We start from the raw sequence: 21692 nt of genomic DNA on the forward strand, positions 1-21692 counted from the left end.
ACACTATCGCTAGCCGTCCACTGCACTATTAGCCTCTCGATGCGGAAATACATTTTCATCACAGCTCGGCTTCGAAAAGCCGAGCAATGCATACGGGTGGTTGTTCTCCTGTTGGTTGGGTCCGTCTGGCATTTTCAATTCAGGGGAGGAGGTTTTGTTGGGCCAAGGTTCCAGGCGCCATCTCTGCACGGAGCCTTCCGGTCCCCTGCACGATGGCCCAACCTCCCACGGTTGGAGCACCGCGCCTGCCAGGGGGCGCCTCTCCTACCCACCCTCGACCGTGCCGATCGCCTTTCCGCCAAGGTGCGGCACCGACCATACAGGGAAGGGCCCGGCACGAAACGTGCACGCCACCGCGGCAACAATCCCCGCCGATCCCCGCTGCACACAAAGCACAACATGCCCCGAGGGCTCGCGTCAGCTATACGTCACCCTAAATGCTCCCCCGGTCTGCGTCGATGCCCGGGCCGCGCTCTCACCACACACGACCCGCTCCATACGCACACAACGCGGCGCTCCAGCGCCTCCCATACACCCCCTGCAATCCTGCATTCGGTTACCGCACGCTCTCGTGCATTCTCTTTTCTTGCACACTCAGGTGCACACCACACAGGCTCACTCATGCCGCTCGCACACTCCATTTCACACTCTTGCTCCAGTGCACACTTACTTCGCACACGCGCACCATTCACCCTCGTACATCGCACCACGGACCTTCCACGAGCGCCCGGGTTTCATCGGGATCCCAAGCGCGCCAAAAATGTTTTCCCGCCAAACACTTTCGCGCAATACACACCCCTACTCACCTTCGGGATTCTCTTCTCCGCCAGCACCTGCAAACTTTCACTGGGGTTAGCAAGCATGGCATCACAATGCGAACACGGACTTTGAGTACATTCCATTTTTCTGGCAATTCAATTTCTAACTCTGCCGTCTCTTCAACCCCAATTTCAATTATAATTTATTTTTCTTTATTTAGCTCGACGACCGCTGGCGCGCTTAAAATTCTCTCTTCCAATTCGGCGCCGTCCGTTTTCCGACACCCCGAGTCACAATTTCTACACCCTCGGTCACTCCGGCCGCGCTCGGCTCTTCCCCGCTTTCCACGCGTTCCTCACATCGCGTTACCCCGTCGCGTACCAATGTGACTTTCCCGCTCGACCTGCGCTCAATGTCCTCCCCCATTTTTTTTTTATTTGGCCACATATTTTGTTTTCAAACCCCAATAACCCATCTTTCATCTCCCGGGTGGTTTTCTCACTCACTTTGTCCATGTGATCAAGCATTTTGTTCGTTTCCTTCTTTAATAGAGCCATGAATAACTGCATTTCATTAAACGTTGGTACAGCGGGCGCGGCCCTCGTCACCACGTGTGAGGCGCCGCCATTTTCTTTCCCAGCTGCCGCACCCTTTACTGCTTCCATTACTACCAACTGTCCCTCTCGGTCCTGGGTTATTAATTCTTCATTTATTTCTACCCCCACCGCAATTCGATCGCTTTGGCTAGCCATGGCACGAATTTACAATTTTGGATTTTAATATTAAATTTTGGTCGCTCGTAATTTGGAGTGCGTTAAGCGCACTTCAGGTCCTATCCCAACTCCTGACACCAATTGTTGCGGCCATTATGCAAAATTGGTGTCCAAAATTTTGTCTACAAATTTTGTCCCAGATTCCAAATCCCACTCCTGACTCCAATTGTTGCGGATCTGTCGCCGGCCTTCTCCCCTTATCGAGGGGGGATTAATCCCCTTGTCTTTACTGACCTGTCGCAACCCGAGACCAATTACGTCCCTTCCGGACAGCGCTAAATAGGGTTTCGGGACCAAATTCGCTGTTACCTAAGTACAAGCGCTGCCCTGAAGCGAGGAAATAAGCCTCGCACGAACCACGTGTGTTGGTGATATGCCGAGCGGTTGCGTACACGTGATCCGCGCCGTTATAGATGGTGGAACCCGATTCAAGCGGTTATATTCGTACCACGCTTATCCAATGGAGAAATCACGGGAACGATGGAATCAGAAGGAAGAACAGAATTTATTTACACGATACAAGGATTTGTAGAAGGAAAGGGACACAGAGCAGCCTTACACAGTCTTACTTAATACCCCAGGACAAATGGGCCCGTCTCACACACACACTCACACGGGGATTGCAGATGAGCAGGATGATGTTCACCAGCGTGTCCAGGAATGGCTCTCGTGCAGCTCTCTCCGGTCCCCGGCACGTCCCGTGGAAATGGAGGCAGGAGAAGGCAGGAGCTCGTAGCGTGTCACCTGAACAATCGGGTTATCTCGGGGCGCACGGTAGAGGGCAGACTTTAGCGCGACTGGCGGTTATTCACTCGCGGTTATGGCCGCGTTCACTCGTGTGGCCGAAATGTGCTATGTTCGTTACCGGCGCGTCTGGCTGTGCCCGCATACATGTACGGCCAACGCCTCTTCCTCTATCCCCTGGCGCGCATGTTCTATTGCGAGGGTCAAAGTTCAACAACGGCGAGTGATGCAAATTCTCTGGCACAGTCCTTTCTCCTCAAATCCTATCGCGCCACTGGTGCAAGTCAAGTCCTTTCAAGGGCTTTTCGTATGGGCTTATATAGACCCGCCCCGCGAACCTTCTGGAACTCACCAGACTCTCTTCACCACGCCCTCTCACGCCATGCCGCTCGAGCTCTAATTGGCTGGTGGCTCTTACCATCCCCCCCACGCTGCTCACCCCGACCCCGCTCCCCTCCTTCACCTTCCGAGGCCCACCCCGTGTTAACTCGACTAGGGGACAGCCAAATGGGACGCGGGATGGATTGCGCCCATAGATGTAGAATGGAGGTTGGAGCAAAATGATTGGGGGGCCTATTCTCCTGTCTTTACACAACGCAGGTACTAAGAGGGGAAATGGCCTATTCTTACACATGCTAAGACATAACTATACTACAAATGGGCCTATATGTTGCTCGCGTGACTAACTATGGGGGGCAAACCTTTAACCTTTAATGACTTCAATGTGCCAATCTCAAAACCGCAGCAATATCTTTCCCCTCCCTCTCCCCTCACCACCTCCCCCTCCCCCCACTGCCTGCCTCACCCCTCCCTTTCCTGCCTTCCCCCTCCCCCTCCCAACCCCCCTATAGCAATTGAACGAAATTCCGATTTAAAGTATCATTTCATATGGGCAACAGAATCATTGTTCATTCAATCGTTAACGATTTGCTCTCTAAATGTATGTCCATTGGGTTTGTTGTGCTGGTGAATTATTTAATAACTAAACTTGCTTTGTACCTGTTTTAATGCCATATGTTTGGAGGAAACCAATCAAGGTATCCTTACTTCCAGCCCATGACAATGAAATATCATGTGAACGCCATAATTCTCACGGCATGTGCAATTTCTTTGTCCAGCTAGCCAGGTTACCATGTACTTCACAACTCTTAATCTCAGCCATTAATTGTATCGATAACAGTAACGATTTTATAACATTGTACTGGGCCAGAGCAATTCCAGCATTTAACCCGCGGCATGTTTGGCACACACAGGGACGACCGTGAGCACTTCGTGGCAGGGATGTAATCGATCATGGCCCCTTGGCAGCAATCCGCGTCAAAGCCAGCGGGTTATCTATCCATGGGCCTGCACATTCTCGCCGAACATGGGATGTATACATATCCATGGCACACAAAATCTCAGTATGTGATGAGTATATATCTACATGGTACACATCATCAAGCACGTGGTAGGAATACAACTACATGGTTTACATAATCCACCTAATGGGATGTGCACATCTCCATGTCAACACATCATCCAGCTCATGGAATGTACACATCACCATGGCAACACATCAACCAGGCACTCAACATGTACACATCTCCATGTCAACACAACATCCAGCTCATGGAATGTACACATCACCATGGCAACACATCAACCAGGCACTCAACATGTACACATCTCCATGGCAACACATCAACCAGGCACTCAACATGTACACATCTCCATGTCAACACATCATCCAGCTCATGGAATGTACACATCTCCATGGCAACACATCAACCAGGCACTCGACATGTACACATCTCCATGGCAACACATCAACCAGGCACTCGACATGTACACATCTCCATGTCATCATCCAAACACACACTATATTTATTTATCTACATGGTATCCATCTCCATGACATTATCCCAAAGAATGGCAGGCATGCACATGTACATAGTAAACGATGTCGCATCGTCATCGTGAATATGAAAATGTAGCCACAGCATCATGATGTCCACTTTCCTCTCCCAATAGGACATCTATATAATAATAGCGTAAGGACTCGACTTTGTTATCCCTTTTACGCCGCACCCAGTGACCCTATGCCCACGGCACTAATGGATTTACGATCTACGAACCGCACTCTTTGTTTATCACGTACAGCCATACTCAAAAAATCTGAATTAGCCGACGTTGGGGCCCAAAAGCATCCGATTAACTGCCGATACGACGCCATCTTACGACGCCATCGTATTGGCGTCTGCTGGGCGAAGGCGAAGCAAGCCGTCCGCTGATTGGACAGTCGAAGGCGACAGCAAGCCGTCCATTGATTGGACAGGCGAAGGCGAAGCAAGCCGTCCGCTGATTGGACAGTCGAAGGCGACAGCAAGCCGTCCACTGAGTGGACAATCCAGTCCAGGGCATGCATTTGTGCCGGTGTCGGCGATCGTTGTTCAAATGCGCACTCTTCATTCTCATCTTTCTTCCTAACTCTTACTCGGACAAGCAAATCCCCTATGCCATCCATAATGGTACACTCTATCCATACACCACATCCTCCCTTCCGTGGATGTTCCACGGGTTTCGGCTAGTTACAAAGCAAACGAAAAGGACATTTTCCATTCTTCATGTTCATTGTTGTTTATCGAAGAAGAAAATAACAACACAGAAAAACATTGATATTTAGTTTACTATAATATGATTCACACGACTCGAAGCTGTCTCGCTTGAGTTCGAACCCCGACCCAGCTGTAAACTGTCATCCTGGTGTTTCATTCATTATTGTGTGTGACGTCACTTGGATGGTCGTCAAATGGACGTTCTGTGTGCCGACATTAATTGGTGGATATTAAAGACCACACAGTGTCTGTCCATCATGAACAATCGGCGAGCTTTAATCGGCACCCAGAACAAATACAAATTCCGGCTACAATCATCCTCATCATATCCCTCCCCATCCCACGTCTTTAACACATCCCTCCCCATCCCACGTCTTTAACACATCCCTCCCCATCCCACGTCTTTAACACATCCCTCCCCATCCCACGTCTTTAATACATCCCTCCCCATCCCACGTCTTTAACACATCCCTCCCCATCCCACGTCTTTAACACATCCCTCCCCATCCCACGTCGTTAACACATCCCTCCACATCCCACGTCTTTAACACATCCCTCCCCATCCCACGTCGTTAACACATCCCTCTCCATCCCACATCTTTAACACATTCATCTCCATCCCACGTCTTTAACACATCCCTCCCCATCCCACGTCTTTAACACATTCATCCCCATCCCACGTCTTTAACACATCCCTCCCCATCCCACGTCTTTAACACATCCCTCCCCATCCCACGTCTTTAACACATTCATCTCCATCCCATGTCTTAACCACATCCCTCCCCATCCCACGTCTTTAACACATTCATCCCAATCCCACGTCTTTAACACATCCCTCCCCATCCCACGTCTTTAACACATCCCTCCCCATCCCACGTCTTTAACACATCCCTCCCCATCCCACGTCTTTAACACATCCCTCCCCATCCCACGTCGTTAACACATCCCTCCACATCCCACGTCTTTAACACATCCCTCCCCATCCCACGTCTTTAACACATCCCTCCCCATCCCACGTCGTTAACACATCCCTTCCCATCCCACGTCTTTAACACATCCCTCCCCATCCCACGTCTTTAACACATCCCTCTCCATCCCACATCTTTAACACATTCATCTCCATCCCATGTCTTTAACACCTACCTCCCCATCCTACGTCCAACACATTCATCCCTAACCCACGTCGAACACATCCCTCCCTATCCCAAGTCTTTAACACATCCCTCCCCATCCCACGTCGTTAACACATCCCTCCCCATCCCACGTCGTTAACACATCCCTCCCCATCCCACGTCTTTAACACATCCCTCCCATCCCACGTCTTTAACACATCCGTCTCCATCCCATATCTTTAACACATCCCTCCCCATCCCGCGTCTTTAACACATCCCTCCCCATCCCACGTCTTTAACACATCCCTCTCCATCCCACATCTTTAACACCTACCTCCCCATCCCACGTCCAACACATTCATCCCTAACCCACGTCGAACACATCCCTCCCTATCCCACGTCTTTAACACATCCCTCCACATCCCACGTTTTTAACACATCCCTTCCTATCCCACATCTTGAACACATCCCTCCCCATCCCACATCTTTAACACATCCCTCCCCATCCCACATCTTGAACACATCCCTCCCCATCCCACATCTTTAACACATCCCTCCCCATCCCACGTCTTTAACACATCCCTCCCCATCCCAGGTCTAACACATTCATCCCTATCCCACGTCTAACACATCCCTCCCTATCCCATGTCTAACACATCCCTCCCTATCCCACGTCTTACACATCCCTCCCCATCCAACGTCTTTAACACATCCCGCCACATCCCACGTTTTTAACACATCCCTTCCTATCCCACATCTTGAACACATCTCTCCCCATCCCACGTCTTTAACACATCCCTCCCCATCCCAGGTCTAACACATTCATCCCTATCCCACGTCTAACACATCCCTCCCTATCCCATGTCTAACACATCCCTCCCTATCCCACGTCTTACACATCCCTCCCCATCCAACGTCTTTAACACATCCCTCCCCATCCCACGTGTTTAACACATCCCTCCCCATCCCAGGTCTAACACATTCATCCCTATCCCACGTCTAACACATCCCTCCCTATCCCATGTCTAACACATCCCTCCCTATCCCACATCTTACACATCCCTCCCTATCCGACGTCTTTAACACATCCCTCCCCATCCCACGACTTTAAGACATCCCTCCCCATCCCACGTCTTAAACACATCCCTCCCCATCACATGTCTTTAACACATCCCTCCACATCCCACGTCTTTAACACATCCCTCCCCATCCCACGTCTTTAACACATCCCTCCCCATCCCACGTCTTTAACACATACCTCCCCATCCCACGTCTAACACATACATCCCTATCCCACGTTTAACACATCCATCCCTATCTCATGTCTAACACATCCCTCCCTATCCCACGTCCAACACACCCCTCCCCATCCTATGTCTTTAACACATCCCTCCCCATCCCACATCTTTAACACATCCGTCCCCATCCCATGTCTAACACATCCCTCCCTACCCCACGTCTAACACATCCCTCCCCATCCCACGTCTTTAACACATCCCTCCCCATCCCACGTCTTTAACACATCCCTCCCCATCCCACATCTTTAACACATCCCTCTCCATCCCACATCTTTAACACATACCTCCCCATCCCACGTCTAACACATTCATCCCTATCCCACGTCTAACAGATCCCTCCCTATCCCATGTCTAACACATCCCTCCCTATCCCACGTCCAACACATCCCTCCCCATCCCACGTCTTTAACACATACCTCCCCATCCCACCTCTAACACATTCATCCCTATCCCATGTCTAACACATCCCTCCCTATCCCACGTCCAACACACCCTCCCCATCCTATGTCTTTAACACATCCCTCCCCATCCCATGTCTTTAACACATCCGTCCCCATCCCATGTCTAACACATCCCTCCCTAACCCACGTCCAACACATCCCTCCCCATCCCACGTCTTTAACACATCCCTCCCCATCCCACGTCTTTAACACATCCCTCCCCATCCCACATCTTTAACACATCCCTCTCCATCCCACATCTTTAACACATACCTCCCCATCCCACGTCTAACACATTCATCCCTATCCCACGTCTAACAGATCATTCCCTATCCCATGTCTAACACATCCCTCCCTATCCCACGTCCAACACATCCCTCCCCATCCCACGTCTTTAACACATACCTCCCCATCCCATGTCTAACACATCCCTCCCTAACCCACGTCTAACACATCCCTCCCCATCCCACGTCTTTAACACATCCCTCCCCATCCCACGTCTTTAACACATCCCTCCCCATCCAACATATTTAACACATCCCTCCCCATCCCACGTCTTTAACACATCCCTCCCCATCCCACATCTTTAACACATCCCTCTCCATCCCACATCTTTAACACATCCCTCTCCATCCCACGTCTTTAACACCTACCTCCCCATCCTAATCTATGTTTGTATGTCCATTACATATCTCAGAAATGTAATCTATATTTGTACGTCCATCACATATCTCACAAATGTAATCTATGTTTGTACGTCCATCACATATCTCACAAATGTAATCTATGTTTGTATGTCCATTACATATCTCACAAATGTAATCTATGTTTGTACGTCCATCACATATCTCACAAATGTAATCTATGTTTGTATGTCCATCACATAACTCACAAATGTAATCTATGTTTGTACGTCCATCACATATCTAACAAATGTAATCTATATTTGTACGTCCATCACATATCTCACAAATGTAATCTATATTTGTACGTCCATCACATTTCTCACAAATATAATCTATATTTGTACGTCCATCACATATCTCACAAATGTAATCTATGTTTGTACGTCCATCACATATCTCACAAATGTAATCTATGTTTGTATGTCCATCACATAACTCACAAATGTAATCTATGTTTGTACGTCCATCACATATCTCACAAATGTAATCTATATTTGTACGTCCATCACATATCTCACAAATGTAATCTATATTTGTACGTCCATCACATATCTCACAAATGTAATCTATATTTGTACGTCCATCACATATCTCACAAATGTAATCTATGTTTGTACGTCCTTCACATATCTTACAAATGTAATCAATGTTTGTATGTCCATCACATATCTCACAAATGTAATCTATGTTTGTATGTCCATTACATATCTCACAAATGTAATCTATGTTTGTATGTCCATCACATATCTCACAAATGTAATCTATGTTTGTATGTCCATCAAATATCTCACAAATGTAATCTATGTTTGTACGTCCATCACATATCTCACAAATGTAATCAATGTTTGTATGTTCATCAAATATCTCACAAATGTAATCTATGTTTGTATGTCCATTACATATCTCACAAATGTAATCTATGTTTGTACGTCCATCACATATCTCACAAATGTAATCTATGTTTGTATGTCCATCACATAACTCACAAATGTAATCTATGTTTGTATGTCCATCACATATCTTACAAATGTAATCTATGTTTGTATGTCCATCACATAACTCACAAATGTAATCTATGTTTGTATGTCCATCACATAACTCACAAATGTAATCTATGTTTGTATGTCCATCACATAACTCACAAATGTAATCTATGTTTGTATGTCCATCACATATCGCGAGATTACGTAATCTCACAAATGTAATCTATGTTTGTATGTCCATCACATATCTCACAAATGTAATCTATGTTTGTATGTCCATCACATAACTCACAAATGTAATCTATGTTTGTATGTCCATCCCATATCTTACAAATGTAATCTATGTTTGTATGTCCATCACATATCTCACAAATGTAATCTATGTTTGTATGTCCATCACATATCTCACAAATGTAATCGATGTTTGTATGTCCATCACATATCTCACAAATGTAATCTATGTTTGTATGTCCATCACATATCGCGATATTACGTAATCTCACAAATGTAAGCTATGTTTGTATGTCCATCACATATCGCGAGATTACGTAATCTCACAAATGTAATCTATGTTTGTATGTCCATCACATATCTCACAAACGTAATCTATGTTTGTATGTCCATCACATATCGCGAGATTATGTAATCTCATAAATGTAATCTATGTTTGTACGTCCATCACATATCTCACAAATGTAATCTATGTTTGTATGTCCATCACATATCTCACAAATGTAATCTATAGTCCATGGGCCAGACCAGATATCGGTACCACCCGAGGTGGCAAAAGTTCCATGGTGCCAATTTATTTGTTACACCCATATAAGTAAAATAATATGTGATAGCAATTCCAAATGGGTAGCTTTTTCATTTTTCTTGCAGGAAAGCTGTTTTTGCATTAATCGCGATACCGCAACTCCGCGCTGTTGTTACTAGTATCATCTTCCAAATCATTTTTTTAGCTGAATAGACAATGTAACATGCTTAAATATCTTAGCAAATGGATGTTTGTAATAAAGACATGTATGTTATACTATATAATACATATTCTTGTATTTATTCATGTGTGGAAACTAACTTTTTCTTCAGTTTTAGTGTCTTAGTTAAGAACAAAATATATGTTGGATGCTGGCAGTGTCCAGTTTTCTTCCGTATTCCGTATACTTGGCCACTGGTGGATACTTCCTGGTAGGTGAGGCAAGAACAAGAGGCTCTGCAATAATTATGTCTATTTAGTTAAGCAGAAAATATATGACAGATATGTAAAGTGCTGATTTCCCCTCATCAGTGGTGATATACATTTGCAGCCTGGTTAGAATAAGTCCAGTCATGAATGCTTGATTTGCTTTCAGATATCAGTCCACTGGTTTCACCAGTCTAATTAAGTGTAATTAAATATAATTAAGGACTGGCAGACTACTAATTTGTGCAACATAGTAATGTGGATTGATAATTCTATGTTGCAGGTGAAAACTGACTGAACATGGCCTCTGACGGAGCAAGCAGCCTGCCACTAAAGCGGCCACGAGTGAAGTGCATCATCCACTGTTCCAATGACAATACAGACAAGCTGGTTTCACTACAAGACATTGACTCATGGAGAACATTGCTGAGGGCAGCCCAGATCAGAAAACATGCAGCAATTTTGAAACTAGCTACGAACCTTCCTGATGGACAGATTCCAACAATCCAGTACCACAGAAAATGTCGCAGTCTCTTCACCATGAAAAGACATCTTGATGGCATCCTCAAATGTGCCAGTGCCAGTGAACCTGCTCAAGACACAGGATCACAGAGAGCAGCTAGACAATGTGCAAGCACATCAAGGACTTATGAGGCAGAGTGCATTTTCTGCCAGAAAGACACCAAGTATGCTAAAGGACAGAAGACGAGAGAAATCCTCATACAATGTCGAGAACTGCGAGCTGACGCCACAATCAGGAATGTAGCCATGGAGAAAATGGACAGCAGAATCCTTGCCATAGTCAGCAGAGACCTGGTAGCTGCAGAAGGTCACTATCATAGGTCGTGCTATCGGTTCTATACCAAAAGAGAGGTTCGCAGTGGACAGGATGCAAGCCAAGATGATGATGCTGAAGCTCAGTATGGCGCTGCTGTGGATCAGGCCTACAATGAGCTGTTCCTGTTCATCAGAAGGGAGCTTTTTGGCAATCCTCAAGTGATGACAATGACTGATCTCTCTTCTAGACTGGTGGCTTCAATGAACTCTCTTGGTATTGCCCATGTAAGGGAATCAACCAAGAAACACATACGACGGAAACTGGAAAGCGAGTTTGCAGACTCCCTGCACATCTTCTCTGAGGGAAAAGGGAAACTCCTCCTGTTTCCAGACAACCTGTCCATATACGAACTTGCCAAACAATACCAATCGCTACAAGCAGAGCTGCATACTCAGAAAGGCCTCCATGCTGAAGATGTGGTCTCCAAAGCAGCCCTGAAAATGAGAGCCGACATCAAGAACCAAGATGCCCCTCAAGCCTGGCCACCGGAAGTCAAACCAGAAGCAGAGGACACTACCATTCCAGAGTCGGTCATGGTCTTCCTGTGCTATCTACTTACAGGTTCCAATGACCCTGATCATGCATCTCAAAGAGTCCAGCGGCTTCTGTGTTCACTCGGCTATGACATGGTATATGCTGTAACACGTGGACTGATAAAGCCCCCGAAGCACATCGTTCTGCCATTCGCTATCAAGTCACTGACCGGGAATGTAGAGTTGATACACATCCTCAACCGACTCGGCCATAGTGTGTCCTATTCTCAGATGGAAGAGATCGACACTGCTCTGTGTCTCCAAAAGCTCTCGCTATCAGGGAGTGATGTTGCCCTCCCAGGTAACATCCATCCTGGCATATTCACAACCTTAGCCTGGGATAATATCGACCGTCTGGAAGAGACCACCAGTGGAGAAGGAACATCTCACAGAGTGAATGGGATTGCCGTACAAGCAAAGCCAATCACCCCAGTGTCCACCAGAACCATGCTGACTGTAGGAAAAACAAATGGAATGGACAAATGGAAACTTTCCCTGGAAACACCCTCAGAATACATGTAGACATGTAGACATTTTGATAATGTGTTGTGTCATTTCATCTTTATGTGAAGCACTACCTGACCATACCGGGTACATAGCCTACAGTCTGTTAGTTCTGTTAGTATGTGATTTCCAACCATTTTGTATAACATTTGAGTACGAGTACTGTTTATAGCTATTGTGGCATACATGTACTTGAGATGGGCTCAGCAGATGAGCTCAGTACAGCCTCTGGACTTTCTTTCCCTTCATTCAGAAAACCGTTTGATTAATATGTGTTGTGACCTTTTCATGTTGTGACATGTTTATGTGACAATTTCCATAACAATCACGTACGTGTATTATAGTAGCTGTTGTATTCCAAAATTACACTATGTGAAGATTGTATGTTTAAAATAAGACATAAAGCGATAATTTTGGGATCTACGTTGTCTCAGTACTTTCTGATTAATATGCCCAATTAGTCCATGGGCCCGTACCCAAAATTTCACACATGGACTAAATCAATCCGAACCGTCGAACGCCTTTTCACAGGGTGCGGGTATAAAATAGCTGATAACTACCACTAAGCTACCAGTCCAGAATTGCTATCACATCAGCATGTATCCCACATACATGCACCTTTCCAAAAATCATTACTAGAACTTGCCACCTCGGGTGGTACCAATTAGTGAAATTTCGGGTCCGGGCCCATGGACTACTATGTTTGAATGTCCATCACATATCTCACAAATGTAATCTATGTTTGTGTGTCCATCACATATCTCACAAATGTAATCTATGTTTGTATGTCCATCACATATCTCACAAATGAAATCTATGTTTGTATGTCCATCACATATCTCACAAATGTAATCTTTGTTTGTATGTCCATCACATATCTCATAAATGTAATCTATGTTTGTATGTCCATCACATATCTCACAAATGTAATCTTTATTTGTATGTCCATCACATATCTCACAAATGTAATCTATGTTTGTATGTCCATCACATATCTCACAAATGTAATCTATGTTTGTATGTCCATCACATATCTCACAAATGTAATCTATGTTTGTATGTCCATCACATATCTCACAAATGTAATATATGTTTGTGTGTCCATCACATATCTCACAAATGTAATCTTTGTTTGTATGTCCATCACATATCTCACAAATGTAATCTATGTTTGTATGTCCATCACATATCTCACAAATTTAATCTTTTTATGTCCATCACATATCTCACAAATGTAATCTTTGTATGTCCATCACATATCTCACAAATGTAATCTATGTTTGTGTGTCCATCACATATTTCACAAATGTAATCTTTGTATGTCCATCACATATCTCACAAATGTAATCTATGTTTGTGTGTCCATCACATATCTCACAAATGTAATCTTTGTATGTCCATCACATATCTCACAAATGTAATCTATGTTTGTGTGTCCATCACATATCTCACAAATGTATTCTTTGTTTGTACGTCCATCACATATGTCACAAATGTAATCTATGTTTGTATGTCCATCACATATCTCACAAATGTAATCTATATTTGTACGTCCATCACATATCTCACAAATGTAATCTATGTTTGTGTGTCCATCACATATCTCACAAATGTAATCCATGTTTGTGTGTCCATCACATACCTCACAAATGTAATCTTTGTTTGTATGTCCATCACATATCTCACAAATGTAATCTATGTTTGTATGTCCATCACATATCTCACAAATGTAATCTATATTTGTACGTCCATCACATATCTCACAAATGTAATCTATGTTTGTGTGTCCATCACATATCTCACAAATGTAATCTATGTTTGTGTGTCCATCACATATCTCACAAATGTAATCTTTGTTTGTATGTCCATCACATATCTCACAAATGTAATCTATGTTTGTATGTCCATCACATATCTCACAAATGTAATCTATGTTTGTACGTCCATCACATATCTCACAAATGTAATCTTTGTTTGTACGTCCATCACATATGTCACAAATGTAATCTATGTTTGTATGTCCATCACATATCTCACAAATGTAATCTATGTTTGTATGTCCATCACATATCTCACAAATGTAATCTATGTTTGTGTGTCCATCACATATCTCACAAATGTAATCTTTGTATGTCCATCACATATCTCACAAATGTAATCTTTGTATGTCCATCACATATCTCACAAATGTATTCTTTGTTTGTATGTCCATCACATAACTCACAAATGTAATCTATGTTTGTATGTCCATCACATATCTCACAAATGTAATCTATGTTTCTGTGTCCATCACATATCTCACAAATGTAATCTTTGTTTGTACGTCCATCACATATGTCACAAATGTAATCTATGTTTGTATGTCCATCACATATCTCACAAATGTAATCTATATTTGTACGTCCATCACATATCTCACAAATGTAATCTATGTTTGTGTGTCCATCACATATCTCACAAATGTAATCTATGTTTGTGTCCATCACATATCTCACAAATGTAATCTATATTTGTATGTCCATCACATATCTCACAAATGTAATCTTTGTTTGTATGTCCTTCACATATCTCACAAATGTAATCTATATTTGTATGTCCATCACATATCTCACAAATGTAATCTTTGTTTGTATGTCCATCACATATCTCACAAATGTAATCTATATTTGTATGTCCATCACATATCTCACAAATGTAATCTTTGTTTGTATGTCCATCACATATCTCACAAATGTAATCTTTGTTTGTATGTCCATCACATATCTAACAAATGTAATCTTTGTTTGTACGTCCATCACATATGTCACAAATGTAATCTATGTTTGTATGTCCATCACATATCTCACAAATGTAATCTATATTTGTATGTCCATCACATATCTCACAAATGTAATCTATATTTGTACGTCCATCACATATCTCACAAATGTAATCTTTGTATGTCCATCACATATCTCACAAATGTAATCTTTGTATGTCCATCACATATCTCACAAATGTAATCTTTGTTTGTATGTCCATCACATATCTCACAAATGTAATCTTTGTTTGTATGTCCATCACATATCTCACAAATGTAATCTATGTTTGTGTGTCCATCACATATCTCACAAATGTAATCTTTGTTTGTATGTCCATCACATATCTCACAAATGTAATCTATGTTTGTATGTCCATCACATATCTCACAAATGTAATCTATGTTTGTGTGTCCATCACATATCTCACAAATGTAATCTTTGTTTGTATGTCCATCACATATCTCACAAATGTAATCTATGTTTGTGTGTCCATCACATATCTCACAAATGTAATCTATGTTTGTGTGTCCATCACATATCTCACAAATGTAATCTATGTTTGTGTGTCCATCACATATCTCACAAATATAATCTATATTTGTACGTCCATCACATATCTCACAAATGTAATCTATGTTTGTGTGTCCATCACATATCTCACAAATGTAATCTTTGTTTGTATGTCCATCACATATCTCACAAATGTAATCTATGTTTGTGTGTCCATCACATATCTCACAAATGTAATATTTGTTTGTATGTCCATCACATATCTCACAAATGTAATATTTGTTTGTATGTCCATCACATATCTCACAAATGTAATCTATGTTTGTATGTCCATCACATATCTCACAAATGTAATCTATGTTTGTATGTCCATCACATATCTCACAAATGTAATCTATGTTTGTATGTCCATCACATATCTCACAAATGTAATCTATGTTTGTATGTCCATCACATATTGCGAGATTCCGTCAGCTCACAATATGTTTCCATGTTTAATTTAAACCGATTGATTTAACCTTTGAATTACCCTCACCAGAGGAGAGCGTCCATTTGTCTGTCTGTCTGTTTGTCCGTACAGAATATGAGTGGGTGTATTATTTACTTACTATTGAAAAATCTTAAGATCTAGAAGACCCTTAACACTGCTAAGACCCTTTAGAACCTGAAGACCCCTAAGACCTCGAAGACCCTAATGACCATTTAGAATGCAAAGACCCTACGATTCCTAAGACCTGTCCGACCCTTTAAGATCAGTAGAAACCTTTAGAACCCTAAGACCCTTCAAGACCCTGAGGACCCTAAAGACCCTTTATAACTCAAAAACCCTTTAGAACCCTTAAGACCCCTAACACCCCAAGACTCTCTCTATAACTTTGGCAACCCGACTACCACCGCCCTCCTCCGGGAGACGAGCATCGGGCACACTTGGTACTATTCATTTAATCTACTAATTCGCAAACTTGGCGACTCTTTGGGGTCTTCAACATCCACCAACTAATGCTTGGTGATGGGACGCCAAGATTAACGTCTATCCGAGGGACGAAGCACTTTTGTGATGCAAAGCGCCTGATGTGAAACACCAATCTGTGGTTATAGTCGAGTGAGCAATCAAACCGACACTAGATAATACACTCCGTCTGTGAAATCCTGGGGCACATACAAATAACCACATTCATGTTCCACAAAACCTTTTCCATGTCAATAACATGTAGACATCAATAGGTCACAGGCCTGGCAACACAACACTGACCTTGCGTAGATGTCGGAGGGAGGTACGAACTGCTGGAAACGCTGAAGCTGGTAAAGGAAAAGGCAAAACAAATGCCCGGCACTGAAGATGGCCGCCAGGATGCAGAGTGATGAAAAGACCACGGGCGACACGACCCTGCCGCTGGCCCACCATGATGCCAAGCCCATGAACATGATGAAGTACACCGAATTGGTGAGGGATGGATGGATAATACCTGGGGTTTCAAAAGGACACACAGGTGTAAACTCACCAACTGGAATGTTCCACACCATTCCAAATTCGGAATTTGTTCCAAATGTTACCTTATACACACCATAAAACTCGATCAAGATCAATCAAGATCAATTAAACCCCCCTTAATTCACCCCAGATCCACTTTTTTGAAAATCCGACTTATTTCCTGGAAGTCCTATCTGTGTCCATTTGTTTCTTTTTACCTCTCTGACACCCCCACCCCCCCCCCCCCCACCCCCGTTTCCTCCTCCCCCCAAGCCCTCTCCCTCCCACAGATCTCCCGATGTCCCTGCTCTCTCCTGTTGTTGTGCTTGTGTGCTTCCCTCTCTCCCCATCTTGCCTCCCGCTCCCTTTATTGTATGTTTTGTGTGTCCATTTTTTGTTTGTTTTTTTGTGATTAATCTCTTAATCTTACACGAGCTCTTACACGCTCTCACAGGAGCCTCGATCTGGTATGCAAAAAAAAAATCGATGTGACTCTACCCTGCAGTTATGGCAACTCCGGACAGATGAGCAGGAGAGACTCTCCTATGTAGTACAAGCACGTGACTTTGAAATTTGATCAAATGACGTCGTCTGTTCAATGTATCTTAACAGTGGTCAACTTTTGTGACGTTTCATCATTTTTATTACCTGTAGTGTTTGATATCCTAAACCCCGTGGATTTGGTAAAGTGATCCTTGGTAAGTATACAAAGTGAAATTCTACAAACTTGAAATCCGCTAAGTGTAAGAGAGAATCAAGCAGATGAGAATCAAGGAGATTGAAGTACCTGCTAATCCAAGCAGAAACGTAGTTACAACTTTCCCAGCTGTCTCAATGATCTTCCCAGTTAATTCCTTTAAGTCAGAGGCGATGCTGGCGATCTTTTCCAAGATCTGTCGCTTCCGACTGGTAAATAATCCCTCTTCTTCCTCTTCATATTCCTCTTCATCTTCCTCATAATCATCCAACCCCTCCTCCTCCTCCTCCTCCTCCTGCTCCTGCTCCTCTTCCATTTCCTCAATCCTCTCCACCAAGTAATTTTTTTGTTCTCCTCCTTTCTCAAGCACATCGCCACGTTTGTCTGGTGCACCGGGATCCCATTCCTTCAGATCCTGCAGAACACACATTTGAAACTCCATTTAACCATCATATCTCTGAGTTAATATACATATGACATCATATCCCACTATGGACTCTGTTAAACTAATTCACTCCGAAAGACCCCACAACAGACTCCATTTTACTAATTCACTCCGAAAAACCCCACAACACACTCCATTTAACTAATTCACTCCGAAAGACCCCACAATAGACTCTGTTTAACTAATTCACTCTGAAAGACCCCACTATAGACTCTGTTTAACTAATTCACTCCGAAAGACCCCACTATAGACTCGTTTAACTAATTCACTCCGAAATACCCCACGATGGACTCTGTTAAACTAATTAACTCCGAAAGACCCCACGATAGACTCTGTTTAACTAATTCACTCCGAAAGACACCACTATAGACTCCATTTTACTAATTCACTCCAAAAGACCCCACTATATACTCTGTTTAACTAATTCACTCTTAAAGACCCCACTATAGACTCCATTTTACTAATTCACTCCGAAAGACCGCACTATATACTCCATTTTACTAATTCACTCTGAAAGACCCCACTATAGACTCCATTTTACTAATTCACTCCAAAAGACCCCACTATAGACTCCATTTTACTAATTCACTCCGAAAGACCCTGCTATAGACTCCATTTTACTAATTCACTCCGAAAGACCCCACTATAGACTCTGTTTAACGAATTCACTCCAAAAGACCCTACTATAGACTCCATTTTACTAATTCATTCCGAAAAACCCCACTATAGACTCTGTTTAACTAATTCACTCCGAAAGACCCCACGATGGACTCTGTTTAACTAATTCACTCCGAAAGACCCCATGATAGACTCTGTTTAACTAATTCACTCCAAAAGACCCCACTATAGACTCTGTTTAACTAATTCGCTCTTAAAGACCCCACTATAGACTCCAGTTTACTAATTCACTCCGAAAGACCCCACTATAAACTCCATTTTACTAATCCACTCCAAAAGACACCACTGTTACGGATTCGTCACTTCCGTTGTTGTGTTTCTCATCCACTGTAAACATTTTTGGTTGCATGTACTATTATTGTTATCGTTTAAGTGAATTGGAGATAACTGTTTTCAAAAGGTAAAAAAATTTAATGTTTTAAAAAGAAACCGGAAACCGGATCGGGAACCGGACGAAAAAAAGGAGAGGAAGAGGAAGAAGAGGCGGAGCAAGTGAGGTCGGAGAAGGAGCCGAGCTGCTTCGAGGTCTTGAGCAAACGCTGGTGAATGGGGGTCACAAGTGAACTTTGGGTTTCCTGGGAAAGGGATTCCTGCGACAGAGTTGTTATCGCTGTCACACTGTCAACCGAACGGGATTCTGGTCTCGATACAACATCGTTCTGACGATCACTGGAGTGTGGATCGACTTTGGTTTGAAGCTGGGACAGAGACATTGGGAATGTTCTTTTCGCTCACTTGGAGCACAGTGAGTTACATTGTACGAAACTGATGGTACCTTCATAGGAATGATATATTTGTTGTACAATTGATTAATATTGTTTTTGTGCTGTTATTCTTGGGTGACCTTAATACAATACTTGTTTGTTGGTAACAATTGGTGTGGTTTCACCATTGATCTTTGACACACAGAATAAGACATCTTTCTGCCGTGACTCCTCTCAGGGCTCGGAGGTACACCGCGACCGGGGTTTGGGGAGGAGCACGTAACACCCACGATAGACTCCATTTTACTAATTCACTACGAAAGACCCCACTATAGACTTCATTTACCTACTTCAATCTGAAAGACCCCACTATAGACTCCATTTTACGAATTCACTCCGAAAGACCCCACGATAGACTCTGTTTAACTAATTCACTCCGAAAGACCCCACTATAGACTCCATTTTACTAATTCACGATGAAAGACCCCACTATAGACTCTGTTTAATTAATTCACTCTGAAAGATCCCACTATAGACTCCATTTTACGAATTCAATCCAAAAGACCCCACCATAGACTCTGTTAAACAAATTCATTCTGAAACACCCCACCATAGATTCTGTTCAACTAATTCATTCTGAAAGACCCCACTATAGATTCTGTTAAACGAATTCACTCTGAAAGACGCTACTATAGATCCTGTTGAACTAATTCACTCTGAAAGACCCCACTGAAGATTCTGTTTCACCAATTCACCCCCGAAAGACCCCACTATAGACTCCATTTAACTAATTCACTCTGAAAGACCTCACCATAGATTCTGTTTAACTAATTCACTCTGAAAGACCCCACGATAGACTCTGTTAAACTAATTCACTCTGAAAGACCCCACTGTAGATTCTGTTTAACCAATTCACCCCCGAAAGACCCCACTATAAACTCCATTTAACTAATTCACTCTGAAAGACCCCACTATGGACTCCATTTATCTAATTCACTCCAAAATATCCCACTATGGACTCCATTTACCTAATTCACTCCGAAAGACCCCACTATACACTCCATTTACCTAATTCACTACGAAAGACCGTGCTATCGACTCCATTTACCTAATTCACACCGAAAGACCCCACTTTCGACTCCATTAATTCACCCCAAAAGACCCCACTTTTGACTCTGTTAAACGAATTCACTCCAGAAGACCCCACTAGAGACTCCTTTTAACTAATTCACTCCGAAAGACCCCACTATAGACTCTGTTTAACTAATTCACTCTGAAAGACCCCACAGTATGCTCTGTTAAACCAATTCAATCTGAAAGACCCCACTCTAGACTCTGTTAAACTAATTCACACTGAAAGTCCCCACCATAGATTCTGTTTAACCAATTCACTCCGAAAGACCCCACTATCGACTCCATTTACCTAATTCATGACAAAAGACCCAACTTTAGACTCCATTAACTAATTCAATCCAAAAGACTCGACTATAGACTCCATTAATTCAATCCAAAAGACACTTCTAAGGACTCCATCAATTCACCCCAAAAGACCCCACTTTAGACTCTGTTAAACTAATTCACTACAAAAGACCCCAATATAGACTCTTTAACTAATTCACTCTGAAAGACCCCACGAGAGACTCCTTTTAACTAATTCACTCCGAAAGACCCCACTTTGGACTCCATTTATCTAATTCACTCCGAAAGACCCACTATAGACTCCATTAATTCAATCCAAAAGACCCCACTATAGACTCCATCAATTCACCCCAAAAGACCCAACTATCGACTCCGTTAAACTAATTCACTCCGAAAGACCTCAATAGAGACTCTTTTTAACTAATTCACTCCGAAAGACCCAACTAGAGACTCCTTTTAACTAATTCACTCTGAAAGACCCCACTATAGACTGTTAAACTAATTCACTCTGAAAGAC

General features: G+C 43.1%; 1 protein-coding gene across 1 annotated transcript in view; it reads right to left on the bottom strand.

Moving 5' to 3' along the window:
• Positions 1–21692, bottom strand: part of PIEZO2 (piezo type mechanosensitive ion channel component 2) — a 474200-nt gene that overhangs the window by 323312 nt on the left and 129196 nt on the right. The window contains 2 exon segments of the mRNA XM_078785142.1: positions 17014–17227; positions 18020–18344. Of these exon segments, the coding sequence (XP_078641268.1) occupies positions 17014–17227; positions 18020–18344 (539 nt within the window).

This window comes from Myxine glutinosa, chromosome 9 (assembly GCF_964187855.1).
Source record: "Myxine glutinosa chromosome 9, kmMyxGlut1.1, whole genome shotgun sequence".
In the NCBI taxonomy this organism is placed as follows: Eukaryota; Metazoa; Chordata; class Myxini; order Myxiniformes; family Myxinidae; genus Myxine; species Myxine glutinosa.